Source organism: Trachypithecus francoisi, unplaced genomic scaffold, assembly GCF_009764315.1.
Source record: "Trachypithecus francoisi isolate TF-2019V2 unplaced genomic scaffold, Tfra_2.0 Lachesis_group1, whole genome shotgun sequence".
NCBI classification, from domain to species: Eukaryota; Metazoa; Chordata; class Mammalia; order Primates; family Cercopithecidae; genus Trachypithecus; species Trachypithecus francoisi.
In genome coordinates this window covers 64,576,470-64,595,969 of record NW_022681454.1, presented here as the reverse complement: position 1 = coordinate 64,595,969, position 19,500 = coordinate 64,576,470, and the positions used below count along the sequence as shown (strand labels likewise).

At 35.6% G+C, this 19,500-nt stretch overlaps 1 protein-coding gene across 4 annotated transcripts in view; it reads right to left on the bottom strand.

Moving 5' to 3' along the window:
* Positions 1-19,500, bottom strand: part of YTHDC1 (YTH domain containing 1) — a 38,681-nt gene that overhangs the window by 16,059 nt on the left and 3,122 nt on the right. For 2 of the 4 annotated variants that reach the window (XM_033214537.1, XM_033214538.1), the window contains exons 2-9: positions 9,579-9,680; positions 8,858-9,186; positions 8,310-8,736; positions 4,650-4,739; positions 4,142-4,195; positions 3,451-3,545; positions 1,337-1,445; positions 1,142-1,259 (exon numbers count right to left, since the gene is read on the bottom strand). In XM_033214537.1, coding sequence (XP_033070428.1) covers positions 1,142-1,259; positions 1,337-1,445; positions 3,451-3,545; positions 4,142-4,195; positions 4,650-4,739; positions 8,310-8,736; positions 8,858-9,186; positions 9,579-9,680 — 1,324 coding nt within the window. The remainder of the gene's footprint in view (positions 1-1,141; positions 1,260-1,336; positions 1,446-3,450; positions 3,546-4,141; positions 4,196-4,649; positions 4,740-8,309; positions 8,737-8,857; positions 9,187-9,578; positions 9,681-19,500) is intronic. The other 2 variants (XM_033214539.1, XM_033214540.1) reach the window with 1 other exon arrangement.

Genomic DNA, 19,500 nt, shown 5'->3' with positions numbered 1-19,500 from the left:
ATATGGTATGACCTATTTCTCCTAGCCTACAAATCTGCACAGCATGTTACTGTATTTAATAGCGTAGGTAACTGTAACACAATGAAAATACTTGTGTATCTAAACATAGAAAAGATATAGTAAAATATGGTATTATAGGTACCTCTTACAAATCCTACAGTCTTATGGGACAAGATTCTTTCTTGATGGATATGTCACTACGCAGCAAGTGGCTGTATGCTATTTGTAATATATCACCCCCCTATCTTCACAGCTCCCCACTATCTTACAATGAACGTTTAGGCTGACTCACATTCATTCATTCTTATCCATCTTTGCCCTTTGTTCTTCTCTTTTCCTAACCATCTCCTTCATTAAAAAAGGTAGCTCCCTATCCCACTCACACAACCACATGCCCTCCCCATCCGCCCCGCCCATAGTTTGTTTCCATGCTCTTCTTGACCTAGGCTGCTTTCCTTCATATGCATAGCATTTTTCTTTTTTTTCACCCAACTCCTTCAGGCTCATCAAGATCTAATACCCAAAACCAACTTAAAACTCATAAAGTAACCATCTCCTTTCAGACACTTTTTAACTAAAATTAATTTTATAGGTAACAGATTTGTGTATGCCACATAAAGATCACTTAAATAATGAGCTTCTTGTGTACAATAATTCAGTATGCAGTAAGGACCTAAAAATAGTAACAACTCAGTGTTCAAAATAAGCCTGATTAATTTTCTAATAAATATAGTTAAATCTTAATTCAGTTTTAAAAGATCACAATGGCAACTAAACATCATTTGCTAACCTCCTTAAAAAATACTGTTCACAACTAAACTAGTTACCTCCGAAATTGTTAGCCAAGTCAGAGTACTTATTCCACAATAGCTAAGTGACATGTTAAATCACTAAAATTATACAGATATGCCTGAAAACATTTCAAGCAATTGTCCAATTCATTTACTGCTGTATTACTAATATACAAAACAAATCAAATACATAAAATTTCAGACTTAATACACCTTTGTTGTGTCCCACATTAGATAAAAATAGTGAATAAGGTAAGATACGCATATGATGACGTTTTTACTTTAACACATTATTCTAAACTGGCAGCGTATTCAAAACTTCAGTTATCTATACTCAAGTGTTAATTTACCTGCAAATCCAGTCAATTTTAAAGACACCTCCCAGCATTTTAGCACTCATTCCTGCTGGAAGCACCCAGTGTATAGGAGATCCTCCGTGATGTGATTCTGAAGAAAGTCTTGCAAACCCTAAGAGAATCATATCATAATATGTAGATGCTAATATAATTAATGTTTTCATATGTCCAAATTATTTTTATTCTTACCTTGAAATTTTCCACTCTCTCTGACAGAAAATATTAAAATAACACTCCTTGCAGATCTAAATGCAAGATTCAATTTCTTCTCATTTACAGGGAGCGTGGACCATACACCCTATATAAATAACATAAAGACCAAAAAGTGAAATTAATTACAACTCTTTTGTGTTTCCAGTTATGTTTGCAAAAAACAAAAAAAAAACTACATATTTTGATGTGCTTTCAATTTAAGTAAGCTATAATGAAGAAAGATTTTATTTATCAGCTGTCAAAATAATAAAAACCTAAGGGAAAAAATAATAGAAAAGGTATAGTAAAATATGGTATTATAGGTACCTCTTACGAATCCTATAGTCTTATGGGACAAGATCCTTTCTTGATGGATATGTCACTTCGCAGCAAGCGACTGTATGCTATTTGTAATATATCACCCCCCTATCTTCACAGCTCCCCACTATCCTACAATAAATGTTTAGGCTGACTCACATTCACTCATTCTTATCCATTTACCAATTTACCATTTTACCATTGGTAATTAGACAATTACCAATTTTACAAAATTATTAAAGCAACTAGTAAACACATGGAGATGAGGTTCAAATATAAGGGACTAGAATTCTACATATTGAAACAAACCACCTACAATTATTTTAATATTACAACGATTTACTGTGGTAAATACATCCTGTTTGAAGGTGAACCGCAACTTAGAAGTTTGTCTTCTTGAAAAACTGTGCCTAATCAAATAATTAAAAATTACTGTATTAGTCAAGAATCTAGCATTTTTCTATTTAACTTCATTTTTTTAAAGCAGTTTTTAAGTTCAAATTTTTATGTATCAATAGTTTGACTGAAGAGGCCTATGTTCTACCTAGAGCTGGAAGATATTTGTTAATTTCTAAAGCATTTTAACCAATTCTTCATTCACAAAAGATAAAACGAAATGGAATTATAAGGCAGATGCTATCATTCAGCTCACACCAATCTGCTCATACAAATGACATCTCATTCAAACTAAGTGCTTACAGTTGTTCCTCAGTCTCTGTTGGGGAATGGTTCCAGGACCCACACAGATACCAAAATCTGAGGATGCTCAAGTCCCTTATATAAAATGGCATAGTATTTGCATATAACCTATGCATATACTCCCATATACTTTAAATCACCTCAATACAATGTAAATGCTATGTGAACAGTTGTTATACTGTGTTTAAGTTTGTATTTTCTGTTGTATTATTTCTCATTCCTTTTTCTGCTATTATTTCAATCCAGTTAGTTAAATCTAAAGATGGGGAATCCTGTGGATACCGAGGGCTAAGTGTACTTCTGCCTAAATCCACTTAAGCTAGAGAGAAGAATAAGGCTATCTGGTGTACTATTTCCTTCTGTTTGTAAAGTTTTATGGGTAGTCCTTAAGTTAGAAATACAGAATATTGACAGAAATATCGTTAGAAAAATGTCTAACTTTAGTTTTAAGTTTCTGAAAATCAGTTGAAACTGTACTCAATTTAAACCAGGAATAGCAAAACATTATAACAGCTAGTGTAACACACAATGTATTTTTGTAGCCAAACATAAAAAGAAAATTACTATCTTACAACATCCTACAGCAGCTATGCATATCCTTTTTGCAAAGTCTGGAGTGGGCCTTTAAGCTAATTCTTCCTTTTTCTTCTAAACACCAATGATCTTAATTTTAAAAAAATAAAAACTCTCCATAAAAGAATGATTTCAAAAGAACCTCAAAGTATACATCAACCATCAACATAAAACAGTAATTGGTTAACTAGAGGTACTGTTAGAAGTGTTAGCACAATAAATGAGCCACTGAGGAAGTACAAAAACAAAAACCAACAGAAACAGGATCTTTTACAGCAAAAAGTTAAACTGTATAGCCTTCAACATTTAATATTCTGACTCCTAAAATCATCTTTAAAAAAAAAGAAAACTGAAATTACAAGTAGGCTGCCTGACTACAAACCAGATGCTAAGTGGTAACTGCAATGTAGACCTTTAAAGTCCTAATGAAAACTGTAATACCTACGCTACTTGATACAAGTCTACTTTCCCATTTAAAAATTTTAATATTAGGACAGTTTCAACAGAACTGATGCTAATACCTTAGCTTTGGCAAGAGACACATTCTCATGGTTGTTACTCTTTATGAGGAAAAATCTTGCATCCTGAAGCACATATTTGAGTTTACTGGTTTGATCTGAAAAAAAGAAACCCAAATCAATTAACCACAGGCCATTATCACACAAAGGGATCAAAACTGTACTAACTGAAATTAGCCCTCCACAACCCAGCTAAACTTTTAAAACAATCACCCATTCAACCTGGAAAGCTAAGCCACGACATGTAATAAAAAGCAAAGCTAAGAAAAGACAACCAGCATATTGCAAGAAAGTAAACCTAACCTAGTGATGTTCCGATATATCAAATCCATATTTACGTATGAAAATGGTTACCAAGTTTTACAGATTTTCTTACTCAGATTCAAGTGATAATAGACCATGATATACATACATAAATATACACACACATCTATATGTAACACATACACACATATACACACATACACCCATCCCATTTTGTCCAAAAACTAAAATATCCTGAAATGTTTGGTATTATTCTAAAAGATATGCAGTAAGAAGCAGACACAGAGCTTTCAATGTAAGATATTATTTTTTGCTTCATGTAATATATCGGAACATTACTACATTAAAAGTAGCTATTAATGGAGAACCAATAAGGCAAAATAATAACTGTGCAGCATGCAATGAAAACAATTTCAAATTTAAATGATACCTTTTCGGACAGCACGAACGGAAGATGATAATTTCTCATGCTTCTTTTCTGAACCTGTATTTAGCCAAAGTACATTTGTTCAGATTGAGCTTTAATAGAGATAAGACAAAATTTCTACAGTCTTGTCACATAAAATTCTCATTCAAGACAAATTTCTTCCTGGCGCACCCACACACACAAAAAAACTTCTCAATGTGTACGAGTGTTTTGCTTTTTGGGTTGTTTGGATTTTTTTAAAAGTATGTGTTTGAACAGTTTCCCACTCAGAAAACTAGTCACTGAATCATCATCTTCCAAGAAAAAAAAGTGAAAATTCCACTTAAGCAGTAACAGAACAGGATTAAAATAATAAGAAAAAGCTTAGTTTTCTCTAGAATTATTACACTGAACATGCCAAAAATCAGTACTAATGGACATCAACAAGTTCACACTAAACTACAGCCTCCACACGCTTTCTAAAGCAGATTACATTAGAATCAAGTCAGATATGATCACAAAATGAGAATACCTGCATATGACTCTGATGCAGAGCTTCCACTTCTATCAAAAACAATTGGAGATATGCCTCTAGCTCTCTTCCTTTCCTTCTTTTTCTCATCTAAAAAGAACAAGAGTTTTTTTTAAATCACAATATAGAAACAAAGAGAAGTAATCAAACAAGAATATATCATTACATGTCTAGTTTTTGCATAGCCCTTTAATTAGTCTGTGTTCCTCTCCTGATCCCTCAATCTCCTAAGAATGTTTTATTTTAAAAATACTGTTTTAAAAGTACAGGCATCTTATCTCTCTCATCAGTTTCAATCAAATAAAAACAAATGAAATAACTACAAAGTCAGGGCCTTACCTGGCATATATAGGTGACCTTGAATACAGTTTTCCAAGAGGGGGAAAAATTTGCAAAGCAAAAACAATTTCTTTCAAAACTGTGTCCTTTCTACACACCAGGTAACACTGTATTAAGTCCTTATTTTTTTAAACTCCACTACCATTCTTCATCACAATTCCAATTCTATCTTAAGAGATTTGATGAACCCCTGAACCCAAAGTTTTACAAATGGAAAAAATATATATACCATAATTAGCGATTCCCTTCTGGTTGCCACTGCTTGTTTTTGTGTCTTCTATTTCATTCTCCTTAAACATTTCCTCCCTGGATTACTGCTCTTATTTTCAAATTCAATTTAAAATTTACCCCTACAATTTTAATGGCAGCCTGTGTATTTCTGTAAGAGAGCTGAAAATCTTCAGTAAACAGAAAAGGTTTGGATTACCTGTCATGTAAGAACCAGTCCCAAGCTTAATTTGGAACTTTATAAGCATATACATGAGGACTTGAAATGGAATTCAGCTCTCCTATCTGTTTATTTTTATCTTAATTTTACCATGATAAGCTCCTTTTACTTTTCAGCTTAGAGATAAGGGAATAAGAAGAAAAAAATGCATGTTTATTTTTATACAAACAATGCAGAGCTGAAAAAGAATAATCAGTGATCATGTATACAGTAACCCACTATATAATGACAGCTATTTAAAAAGCTTTAAGTACTTATCTCCTTTAATTCTCAGAACAAGTTTACAAGATATTCTCATTACAGATGAAGAAACCTTGGATTAGACAAGTGGTTAGGCAACTAGACTAGGGTCCCACAGTTCCTGGGTGGCAGAACCTAGACTCAAGGGCAGGTCCTCTGGCTTGAGCAAGTAGAAAGGATGTTTTATAACTATTTCTGAAAGGGGATTACAGGTTTAACTGGTCTAGGGGGCTTTTTTCATTGTTCCTTTCAAAAGTTCTGACATGTTCTAATTTTTCCTCCATGGATATTTCTTTCAGGAGTCTAAGCATTATGAATGGATCAGATTTAGTGTAATTTATCTCTTGTTGCTGTTAAAAAAGAATTACTTTATGGTCCAAAGTACCAAAAAGGGCCTGGCGCATGCCTATAATCCCAGCACTTTGGGAGGTCGAGGCAGACGGATCACTTGACCTCAGGAGTTCGAGACCAGCCTGGGCAACATAGCAAGACCTTCTTTACATAAAGACAAAACAATAATAAAAAAAATTACTAAAAAGATCTGAGATAATGCAGGGAAAATAACAGAAGAAGATCCTACTCAATTGTTTTTATATAATGCTAAACCTAGCATTAGAAATCTCCAAGGAATTTTCATCATTTTTGTATGAATAACTCCCAATGCTCTTAAGTTTATGGCCTCTCCCCCAACTGTTACTCTTAGGTCAAAAGAACAATGAAAATCATCTAATAAATAAAGTGTTATCCATCAGCCTGTTGCTTTTATAAACTTACCAAAAATTCTGAGAATAAGGTAAAATGAACTGGAATCTAGAAAATTCATGACACAGAAACTAAATTGTGATCACTTTTATCTAAAAATTGATGTCTTCTAATGAAGAAATTTCAAAACCACCCCATTCTTTCATAAACTATTGTATAAAAAAAAATTCCTGCTTATTAATATAGTACCTAACGCATGTTCCACATAAGGGATTTTCCTTTAATAAGGAAAATAAAAATTTCAGGTATCTCTTTTAGAATAAACCTAGTCTAGTAACAGAGTTTTAATATCAAGATTTGTTATACAACTACAGTTACCATTTAATTTGAAATGTCTTCTCCACAAAAACAAAGTGTATCTATCAAGTTACCTTACTATGGTATCATCTAGGAGCCTGTTACAATTGCAGATTTCTGGTCCTACCATTTAAGTAAGTTCCCTTTGTTTAATGTAAACAATACAAACATTAAAGTCTAAGAAATAACACAGATACAAAAAAGATTCCTACAACAAAATGTTCCCTACCCATGGGAGTGGTTTCACATATTCTCCACAATAAATGAACATTCAACACATACTGCTAATGAAATTTTTCTTATTATCTTAAATTATAAAAAATACATCCTATCAGTTTGCAAAAGCCATGACGGAAGCACAGAATTAAAGATTCCACAAGTTTTTACAACAAATCCAACTACTCATCCATTCCATTTATCTCTACTTCCCTTGAAAAGCCTACCTTAACTCCCAAACCTAGAATTCTAGCGAACAAAAGGTTGAAAGCACTTCAGTTGCCAATCACTAGAAAATAACTGGCCATCTGTTCTACTTGTACTGTATATAGTATAAATATAAACCATCTATATAGTATAAATATGTAATATATATAGTATAGATATGTACTATCTGTATGTAGTATAGGTAGAGCAGATGGCCTTATCTTCTAGTGATTGGCAACTGAAGTACTTTTCTATACTATATATATATAAAAGTACTATTATAAATGATCAAATTCTATAATAATGAAACTGTAAATGTATTTCAAAAAATAGGAATTTTCTTATGTTTAGTACATTTTGCTTATGTAGCAATCTGGTAGCATCTTTACGTAAGACAGTCATACAGTGCTCTGTAAGTACCCTGACCTCACCTTGGTGTACCCTCCCCCGAAGAAAGGTTCCCCTAAGCCTAGTGCCTCCAACTATCTAACAGTCATACATTTTTGTCTCATAGGTATAGAGAGGCAGGATAGACAGCATTGAATAAATGACTCAAGACAGCTCTTACCTGATTTTTCCACAAGAATTTTATTTATAGTCTTCGTCTCCATCTTATACCTCACACCCCAGCCCTCCTGTTGACCCTGTCTCAGCCAGTCAACTGACAGACACAGAATTAGAAGAAAAGTCTGTGCTCCCAGGGAAAAAAGAAATAATTTGTTTTGATTCTGAAGCCATATGATGGAAATCCAGGGATATTTTACCAAGGAAATACCGTAATACCCAGTGGACAGGTTTCATATGAATATACTTCAAGTACATCAGTGTTTAAATAAACTGCTGACTGGTATGAAAATATAAGAATTTACAGAAATCTGAAATACATTTCCTTATACAGAATCAAATGGACTTGTGCTCATTTACAACGCAACCAATCTGTAGCTAGGAAATGCCTTTACTAAAATATGCAAATCTTATTCAAGATTATTCAAATATATTTATAATATTCAACAGCATATAATTATAAAAGATCACAAGACAATCCTATTAATATCCCCCATCTCCTCAACAATTTTATAATGTAAACATTTTCAAGACCAAAATCTATCAAGTTTTTTTAAAGACAAACTTTTACAAACAAAAAGTAGTACCTGATCCATCTGTGCCTGAACCAGATCTGACGGACCCATCTGTGAAGGAAACAGATTCAGAACCAGAGTCACTGGCCTCACTTCGAGTGTCATAATCATTTCCCTCCTCTTTCTGGTCTCTCTCATCCTGTTCATATTCTTCTTCTTCCTCCTCCTCCTCCTCTTCTTCCTCTTCCTCCTCCTCTTCCTCCTCCTCCTCTCCATCTTCATCCACCTCTTCATCTTCTTCTGCATCTTCTTCTACCTCTTCATCTTCCTCCACATCTTCTTCCACTCCTTCCTCCTCATTCTCAGTGTTGTTGCCTTGCTCATCAGAAGAACCACTGCTGCCAGTCTCATGGTCAGAGCCATATTCTTCAGAGTTCACTTCTTCCTTAGAAGACTGGCTGGATCTGCTTGCACGTCTATCCACTTCAAGCCCAATTCTCTGATGTTTAAAGAAAAAGGGGATCAGCAGTCATATAAAAGACAAGGTCAGGGTGAATAAACAGTTCTAAAGCCTCAAAAAGAATGGCTTTCTGTTTTATATCTGCAATAATATTTACTACCTCAGAACCATCTGGCGTAGGAGATTTGGCCCTCCTTTCAGGATCCCTTTTCCGGACACAGGTTTTTTCAGGTTGATTCTTGTAAGGTTCTCTGGAGGCACTACTTGATAGACGAATTTTCCGATCAGCATCTAGACGCTTGTTTCTTTCAGATCTTTGATATTCCTCATTTTTATACTCTGTGACTGACTTTCCTTTTGTACTAACTATTCTTTTGTTATTGCTAACAGATGAGCTCAGTGGCTTAGAAATCAGTTGTCTTGAATGGACAGAAGGCTTTTGTCGTTTGGTATCAGTAGATTCCATTCGATCACTTTTTCTTTTTGATCCTTTAAAATACAAAAAAAAAAAAAAAAAAAAAAGTAGTAGTAGTATTTGTAGTATATTCCATTTATTTCACCAAAGATTGACAATAATATACATCAGGAAGGGGGGAAAAGGCCTCATTTCTTTAAAAGTCTTCTGAAAGATTTCTGCTCCACAGTTAATCTAAAAGAAAACATAGCTTTCAACTACGGGAATAAATCCATATATTTGAAAAGTTTCATATATTAGAAAAAAACAGATTATCCCCATTACATATGGATATCAGTTTGTTATGTACATTTAGTGTTAACTGCCTCAAGGAACAAGCACAAAAAAGCACTTAAGTCATTTTCTTAAGATATTGAATCTCCTCTATTTATACTGTTATTTCAAAAATAATAGAACTCTTACATACCCTTTTTCTCATTTTTATCTTGTTCACTCTCTGGATTATACAGTTCATCATCTTGTTCTGGTACTTCAGTCAAAATATCATCTAGAACATTAAGTTCTCCATCTGCAAATAAAATTAAAAATTAATAGGGAAAAATCACTATCATTAAGCATGTACTTTTGAGTACTTACTAAGCGTTGAGGCCACAAGTGCCCAGGGAGCTTTTACTTCACTTTTACATGAAAAAGCATTATTTTTATTTCAGAATCAAGACACAAGATTAATTTCTATAAAACAATAGAGGGTAAAGAATTGGCCAGTCATGGGGGCTCATGCCTGTAATCCCAGCACTTTGGTAGGCTAAGGCAGGCCAATCACTTGAGGCCAGGAGCGCGAGACCAGCCTGGCCAACATGGCAAAACTTTGCTCTGCTAAAAATATAAAAATTAGCAGGGCGTGGTGGTACATGCTTTTAACCCCGGCTACTCGGAAGGCTGAGGCACAAGAATCATCTGAACCCGGGAGGCAGAGGCTGCAGTAAGCCAAGATCGCGCCACTGCACTCTAGCCTGGATGGTAAGAGTGAGTGTCTCAAAATATATATACATACATAGACACACACATACACATACATACACATACACACACACACACACACACACAGAGAAAGAGAAGTCTGGGCTATCTGGTCTACAAAGCCAGGAGTATACATCTCAGAAGGCGTGAAAAGATATATTGAAGCATAAAAAGAAAATGTAAGAATGTCTCTATTTTTACCTCATTCTTAAATTTCTAAAATTTCTGATGGCTTAAAAATGTGTACAATAAATTAGTATAGAAATACATATGTACAACCTATAAATACACATTTACCAAAAATGTGCACTCCACAATTACAAAGAGAAAACAACTTTACAGTGGAGAAATGTCGCACAGGCCAAATTAACTAGATAATTAAAGTTAACATCACCAGTAATGAGACAAATCAACATCATGGACCTCCTGTTACAATGCTCTGAGAACAGAACTAAGCTTTTGTAATGTTCTATGCAAAATGGAAAAGCTGAACCTACATGAGGAAAAATCAGACAAACCCAAAGTAAAGGGTATCCAAATATGTCACTAGTCATGAAACAAAGAGTAAGAACTATTACATATCAAAGCAGACTAGAGAAGCATGAAAACTGAACACAGCCCACAATATTGGATAACTGGAAAAACTGGTGAAATCTGAATAGTTTGTATCAACGTAAATGTATCCCATTTAACGTGTTTATCAACGTTATTTGGTGAACTCGAACATTTGCACGTCTATTTCTTCATCTACTAAGTAATGAATGATTAAACATGTCTTATTCTATATGATTTGTATATATATTTTTAAAATAATAAAATTTTAAAGTGACAAAATATTTTTAAAAAGTAGTAAGCATTGGTTAATATTTGTTGTCTTGAAAAAGGTTGTAAGTATCAACGTTATTTTTCTAATTTTGACTGTACTATGGTTAAGTCAAAGAAAGTCCTTATAAGACATATTTAAGTATTCAGGGACAAAGCTGTATTATGTCTAAAACTTACAAATGGTTCAGGAAAAAGTGTGCACACACGCACGTACACACACACAGACACACAGAATGAGACAAACGTGACAAAATGCTAACATTCGCAGAATGTGGCTGGACACTAAAAGAAAATTCTTCACACTGCACTTGTCGCTATTACGCTTATGTGAAATTATGTCAAAAAGGAAGTTAAATGAAAAAATTATCAATGCGCTATATAATAAAAAAACGTTTAGAGCCTGCTGGTGTGGACTGTAAAAGCATAAAACTTATTCAGACAAGGGAACTATGACTATATTGACATATTCAATGATCATGAAAGCGTAAAACTCAGTTTTGTCCCCACTTCCACCTTGTCCAACAAGACAAACCTTAGAAATACACACAAATGCCATTTTAAATTTTAAAATAATGTACTAATACTAATAGTAAATGTTTAAACATTAACTATTCCAATACCAAAAAAATTTTTCCAAATTTAAGTTGTGCCAAAGAGGAAGTATAAAGCAATGAAAACTGATGAGACACAACAATTATATTTGTGGCTTCAGGGAAAAAACAAAGCCCACCTGAATTACAGCAAGGTCTATTAATTAACCTGGGGGCTATAAACAGGTTAAATGGTATTCAAATTTTCCCCAAAGTGGGAAAGAAATCAGTGACTGAAGAGATAGTAAATACAAATGATAAGAAGGTTACACGGGAAATGGAAGAGATAACATTTTCCTTTACATTTGAAGACAGACACAGTCTAAAGATATCTGAAAACTACTATGTCTGGAATAGCAAAATTGATTATTTTGGGTGGTACCAACGCTGATATGTACTTTCTATCATTTTTCTAAAATGAAAACAGGTTACATGGGTTTTGTTTACTTTTTAAAAATCTTATTTAAAATCCAGATATGTCAAACAAAAAAGCTTCTCTCATCATCTAGATTCATGTTTTTGCTAAGACAAAATTCCTTCAAGATCTGAACGGTGGCAAACACCATTTTTGGACTCTACATCATAAATAAAAAAAAAATAGTTTGATAGAAGTAAATCCACGTTTTACAGATGTTTAATAAGTAGTGGGTCAAAGCTCATTAATCAATAAAAAAGTAGATCCAACACGTCTTCACAGAATCAAATACATTTGCAGAAAACAAAAAGAAAAAATTTAAGACTATCAAATGAAATAGGCAAATATAATGATATACAAATCTTTTCATAAAATCACTAGATCTTATTTGGAAGTATCGCCCCCGAACCCTGAACATTTATATATTATACACTTTAGACATGCTAAATTTAATACAGAATGAATTTTGCAGAACGTTAATTTAAATAAATTTAAGTTTCAAAGACACTTAAAGCCTGGTTTTCCTATAAAAGGGGGTATTACTGTTTTAAAAAGTTTTAATGAATTCAAATTCAGACATTGGTTGCAGTTTTAGAAAGCACCTACAACCTTTTTCAAGACAACAAATATTAACCAATACTTACTACTTTTTAAAAATACTTTGTCACTTTAAAATCTTATCGTTTTAAAAATATATCATATATACAAATCATATAAAATAAGGCATGTTTAATCATTCATTACTTAGCAGATAAAGAAACAGAAGTGCAAATGTTCAAGTTCACCAAATACACTTTTCTAATAACAAACAGATATTAGTATGAAGTTCTGGCTTTACAAATCTACAGTTAAATTAGATGGGGAACAATAAAAGCACCTTTAACCAAAGTATAAAGAACACAAATGCAAAATATTAAAAGGACATATATACTAGAACATAAATTTCAAATCAGCGCACCAGAAAGCTCTATATCTTTAACATTACAACATTTAAAATCTACTGAAATATTCAAAATCAACTATAACATCCTCACTTAAATGATGTACACACTTTTATCCATATTACAGTCCATAACATCAATAAACTGTGTGGTTTTACCACAAACTGGCAAACTAAAACCTACAGGATAAACGTGGCCCACTGCCTGTTTAGAATGGCCTGCAAGAATGGTTTTTACATTTTTAAGGTGCTTATTAACAAGGAAAAAAAAAAAAAGCAAAGAATATGTCAGAAAACACTTACAGCACACAAAGCCTATCTGGCCCTTTACAAAAAGTTTTGCCACCCCTGACAAAATACAAATGACCAAATTTTAAGTTACTTTTCTCCATCACTGAAACTCCTTATATATACACTGGAATATGATATACAAGGGAAAAAGTCTTGGAGGTTAAGAAAATACAGGTTATAGCTTATATTTAGGTATTAGGAAATTTCCAGTCTTTCTGAGTTCAAGATTCTTCATCTCTCTTAAGAGGCACTTAAAAAAGATCAGTTTTGGGGACAGGAAAAGGAGGACATTTGAATCTTCTATGAGTTTTCAACTTTTAAGACTCCCCTTCCTTATCACTATCAGACTTTAAGAGGTTGCCTGCCCCAATCCTCTTGCTAATGGGTTACATGATACATATAAAACCTGGTACAGGACACAAAACAAAATCCCTTCTTCAACAAAACAGATATGGTACATACATACATGTTCTAATTATCTACTGCTGTGTAAGATGATCACCCTAAAACTTGACTTAAAACAGTAACATTTTTCATTATGACTCATGGTTCCAGGGCTGGACCTGGGTCTCCCATGTGGTTGCTACTAAATGGGGTTAGGGCTGGGGCTGAAATCATCTGAAGCCTTGTTCATTGACAAGTCTGGCTGATGTCTAGGCTGGGAAGATTCAAAGCTGGAGCCTCTCCAATTCTCTCTGTGTGATTACTCATTACTATGGCAGCCACAGAGGAGGCAGACCTCTTACATGGTAGTTTAGGACACTTGTGTCCCAACAGAAAAAGGACCAGGGAGAAATCCAGCATCACAGTATTTATTCATCACAAAAGCTTACCTAGGTTCAAAAGGAGGGGACACATACTCTAATCACTGTTGACAGAAGTGTCATATAATAATACATGACAGATGTTTCCAAAATGACTATAGTTTTAAGGATAAATATTTTAATTATATACGTGAAGTGCATTTTTAGTAACAAAAAAATTCATTTAAATAGGTCAGTGTTAAAGCTTATAGTATTAAGTTATAAAGCTAATATAAACTGCTTCCTCTGGCCATATCCTTCACTGACTTGAAAAAGTACACCTTCCATACATTTTAATTCTTTTTTTTAAAGTAGAATGAATTACAAAAGCAGAAACATTTTAATACTCTCACAAGTTACTGCTATTAAAGATAATAATCATCACTGGCATATCCATTTTTAAGAAGAATTATCTCTTTAAGATATGAAGTAATATCCACTAGTTCTAGGTTGACTTTCTTTAACCTACCTGAACAAATGTTTTTAACCATTTCCTTTGTCCTGAAGTTTAACATTATTGATATTCTATATAAATAGAAATATGTATGCTTTCAATTACTTCACAATAGTTTGACAGTAGCATCTCAACCCAAGAATAACAACAGTAAACAAAGATTAGAAATGCCAGGTTACGAAAAGGTCTATAAACATACAATTCATGCACTACAAAAATCCTAAATTCTATGACACAAAGCACTTCACATTGAAAGTTTTTTTTAGATGTCTACATAGAGAACTATACAGATATTAAAAATAACTTTTTTTTTTTTTTTGTAGACGGAGTCTTGCTCTGTCACCCAGTCTGGAGTGCAATGGTACAATCTGGGATCACTGTAACCTCCACCTCCCAGGTTCAAGTGATTCTCCTGCCTCAGCCTCCCGAGTAGCTAGGATTACAGGCGCTCACCACACCATGCCCAGCTAATTTTTGTTATTTTTAGTAGGGACAGGGTTTTGCCATGTTGTCCAGGCTGGTCTCAAACTCCTGACCTCAGGTGATCGATCCACTTGCCTTGGCCTCCCAAAGTGTTGGGATTACAGGCATGAGCCCGGCCTTTAAAAATCACTTTAAATCTCTAAAAAAAAAAAAAAAAAAAAAAAATTTTTTGAGAGAGACTTGCTCTGTTGCCCAGGATGGAGTGCAGTGACGTGATCTCAACTCACTGCAACCTCCACCTCCCAGGTTCAATCAGTTCTCCCTGCCTCAGCCTCCCAAGTAGCTGGGATTACAGGCACCCGCCACCAGGCCCAGCCAAATTTCTGTACTTTTAGTAGAGAAAGGTTTTTGCCATGTTGGCCAGGCTGGTCTCGAACTCCTGACCTCAGGTTAAAATCTATAAAATTTTGTTCCAAAATTAAGATGTCACAAAAAGATGGATTTTTTAAAATAATGTGCCAGTGCAACAAATAAGCTTAATAAAACAATCCTACATTTAACACTATTTACATTTAGAGCTAAAATTCAAATCCATCCAAAAGTTTTACGCTAGCAGTCTACAGAATAAACTCAGCTCTTGAATGTTGTTTTAAAAAATTCTGGCCAGGCGCGGTGGCTCAAGCCTGTAATCCCAGCACTTTGGGAGGCCGAGACGGGCGGATCACGAGGTCAGGAGATCGAGACCATCCTGGATAACATGTGAAACCCCGTCTCTACTAAAAAATACAAAAAACTAGCCGGGCGAGGAGGCGGGCGCCTGTAGTCCCAGCTACTCGGGAGGCTGAGGCAGGAGAATGATGTAAACCCGGGAGGCGGAGCTTGCAGTGAGCTGAGATCCGGCCACTGCACTCCAGCCCGGGCGACAGAGCGAAACTCCGTCTCAAAAAAAAAAAAAATTCTAAGGATTTAATATGAAAACCTGCTTAAAAAATACTACTTGATTATTAGGGGCCCAGATTCTCACCTGAAAACAACCAGCTGGAGTAGTCTAGTCTTCAGTTAAGACACAGAGAAGGTAACATATGTCAAAGATTTGCATGAGACAATCTGGGTTTGTATCTGGTGAATCAGTGTATTTACTATCACTACCTGAACAAAGAGCACGCTGGCTCTTTAAAAAAAGACAAAACAAAAAACCCATGACACTATTACCTAATGTATTAAGCAAGTACTTTATCTGCCAGATTCTGGCATGCACACATATCTGCAAACCCTGCTTAACACTGATCTTAAACTTCAAAAAAATCCAAGGTTCAGTTTAATATACTAAGGCACAGGAACATCAAACTAGTTTTAGTATACAGAATATAATACTTTGGGAAAGAGGAGGAAAGCTAAAGGGGACAATCCTACTCTACTGCAGATTAACTTCCTTGACAGTTGCAAGCACTGTGTTGTCAGATCTTCCACATTTTCAAGAGGACTCTGAAACCCAGATTTTTATTTGGAATTGCATGACTTTTAAGTGCTGCCTCAAAAACGAAACAGTTGGCTGCTAGATTCCACAGTTGGCTGCTAGATTCCTCCACGCAAGTATAATCATGTGTGAATGTTTTGTATTAATATTATAAATCACAAACTATTAGCAAAATGAGTTCTGAGGTAAAGGTATAGATTCCCAGGAGTAACAAGGATATAAAAAGAATAACAGGTTGGCCATGCTGGTTCACACTTGTAATCCCAGCATTTTGGGAGGCCAAGGCAGGTGTATAGCTTGAGCTCAGGAGCATGAAATCAGCTTGGGCAACGTGACGAAACCCCATCTCTACAAAAAACACAAAAATTAGTGGTGCGCACCGCACCTGTACTATCAGCTACGCAGGAAGGTGAAGTGAGAGAATCACCAGAGTCTGGGAGGTCGCGGCTGCAGTGAGCCCTGATCGCACTACTGCACAACAGAGTAAGTTGTGCAGTAGTGCCTGGACAACAGAATAAGACCCTGTCCCCCCACAACCAAAAAAAAAAAATCATCATTATTTTTAAAGCCTGTTCAAAAACTGACAAGATGTTAGAAATAACAAAGCTAGGCCGGGCGCGGTGGCTCAAGCCTGTAATCCCAGTACTTTGGGAGGCCGAGACGGGCGGATCACGAGGTCAGGAGATTGAGACCGTCCTGGCTAACACGGTGAAACCCCGTCTCTACTAAAAAATACAAAAAAAAACTAGCTGGGCGAGGTGGCGGGCGCCTGTAGTCCCAGCTACTCGGGAGGCTGAGGCAGGAGAATGGTGTGAACCCGGGAGGCGGAGCTTGCGGTGAGCTGAGATCCGGCCACTGCACTCCAGCCTGGGCGACAGAGCCAGACTCCGTCTCAAAAAAAGGAATAACAAAGCTAGCTGTTTGTTGCTTGGTTGGGGGATTTTTGTTTTAGGTAAACATGGAAACTTAAAATTTACCATAATCTTTACATTCTTGTCCAGGAAGGTCACCAACTTTAACTCCAGGGATACCAGGGTAGAAAATTAACCTTTATCTGGGACAGTCATTTTTTACTGCAGAAGCTTCTGGGTCAGAAGACTGTACTATTTATTAAGATATGAGGTTCCAGCATCAGACTAAGATTTAGTATTTAAAGAAAGTTAAATATTAAATATATTACACATTTTGTTTTCTAACACAAAGTACCAAAATAAATTATATTTTAACTCATTTAATATAATTTTAGTGGGATCTGGCAATGAAGCAAGATTACTAGAACCTCCCCCTTCTATATCTTGTAATGTACATTGTACGTTTAGACTAGTTTCTCAGTTTTTGTCATTCAAAATTCTCATTCCTCCAAATGACGTTTAAAAACTTAGATTTCCCATCCAAAATTGCTGTCTTCTAAAAAATATACAATTTAAGTGCAAAGAAAGCATTTAAAATTTTCTACCTTACTTCTCCTATAGATAAAATGAATATATTGGAATATCAATTACATACTCTATGCTTTACACAGCCCAAACTAAAGTGAACCAGGAAAGGCAATTTTATCCTAAGAAATTATTATAGCGAGAGCCATAGTATATACACAGTCATCATGTGCCACAACATTTTGGTCAATGATGAAATGCATATATAAACGACAGTGGTTCCATTAAGATTATAACGCCTCATCATATTCAGATACACAAATACTTTCCATTGTGTTACTACTGCCTACAGTAGCATGCTGTACAGATTTGTTGCCTAGGGACAATAGGCTATATCATACAGCCTAGATATGTAGTAGGTTATACCACCTAAGTTTGTGTAAATACAATATGATAACACAACGAAACCACCTAACAATGCCCACCTTCACTGTTAAATGACACATAACTGTATGTGTGCGCACAACACTCTGTGTGTGTGTGTGTATATATATTTGTATATGCCTGCATGTAACCGTGTGTATAACAGCTGGGCATGGTGGCTCACGCCTGTAATTCCAGCACTTTGGAAGGCTAAGGCCGGCAGATCGCTTAAGCCTAGGAGTTCAAGATAATCCTGGGCAACACAGGAAGACCTCGTCTCTACTAAAAATAAAAAATTAGCTAGGCATGCTGGTACACACCTATAGTCCCAGCTACTAGAGAGGCTGAGATGGGAGGATCACTTGAGCCCTGGGAGGTTGAGGCTGCAGTGAGCCATGACTGCCCCCACTGCACTCTGGCCTAGGCAATAGAGGCTGTCTGAAAACAACTGTGTGTATATATACAGTAGTCCCTCACTTATCCAAGGTTTTGCTTTTGAGGGTTTGTTACCCCCAGTCAATTGAGTCAATCACTGTCCAAAAATACAAAAATGGAAAATTCCAGAAATAAATAATTTATAAGTTTTAAACTGCGCGCTAAGTAGTGTGATGAAGTTATGCACCGTCCCACTCTGTCCTGCCTGGGAAGTGAACCATCCCTTTGGTCAACAAATATTTGCATCATGTTACCTGCCATTAGTCATTTAGCTAACTGTCTCAGGTAGTAGATCAGCTGTTCACATATGGCAGTGCCAATGTTCAAAGTAACCCTTATTTTACTTAATAATAGGCCCAAAGCACAAGAGTAGTGATGATGGCATATTGTAATGACTGTTCTACTTTATTATTGTTGTGGTTGATCTCTTACAGTCCCTAACTCATAAATTAAACTTCATCATAGACATGTACATATAGAAAAAAACACAGTATATATAGGATTTAGTAATATCCATTGTTTCAGGTATCCACTGTGGGTCTTAGAACATACTTATCGGCCGGGCGCGGTGGCTCAAGCCTGTAATCCCAGCACTTTGGGAGGCCGAAGCGGGCGGATTACGAGGTCAGGAGATTGAGACCATCCTGGCTAACACAGTGAAACCCCGTCTCTACTAAAAAATACAAAAAATTAGCCGGGCGTGGTGGCAGGCGCCTGTAGTCCCAGCTACTCGGAGGCCGAGGCGGTAGAATGGCATGAACCCCGGAGGCGGAGCTTGCAGTGAGCCGAGATTGGGCCACTGCACTCCAGCCTGGGCGACACAGCGAGACTCCGTCTCAAAAAAAAAAAAAAAAAAAAAAAAGAACATGCTTATCAGGAATAAGTCTGGTAGAGGTTGGGGGTGGGGGGAAAAGTG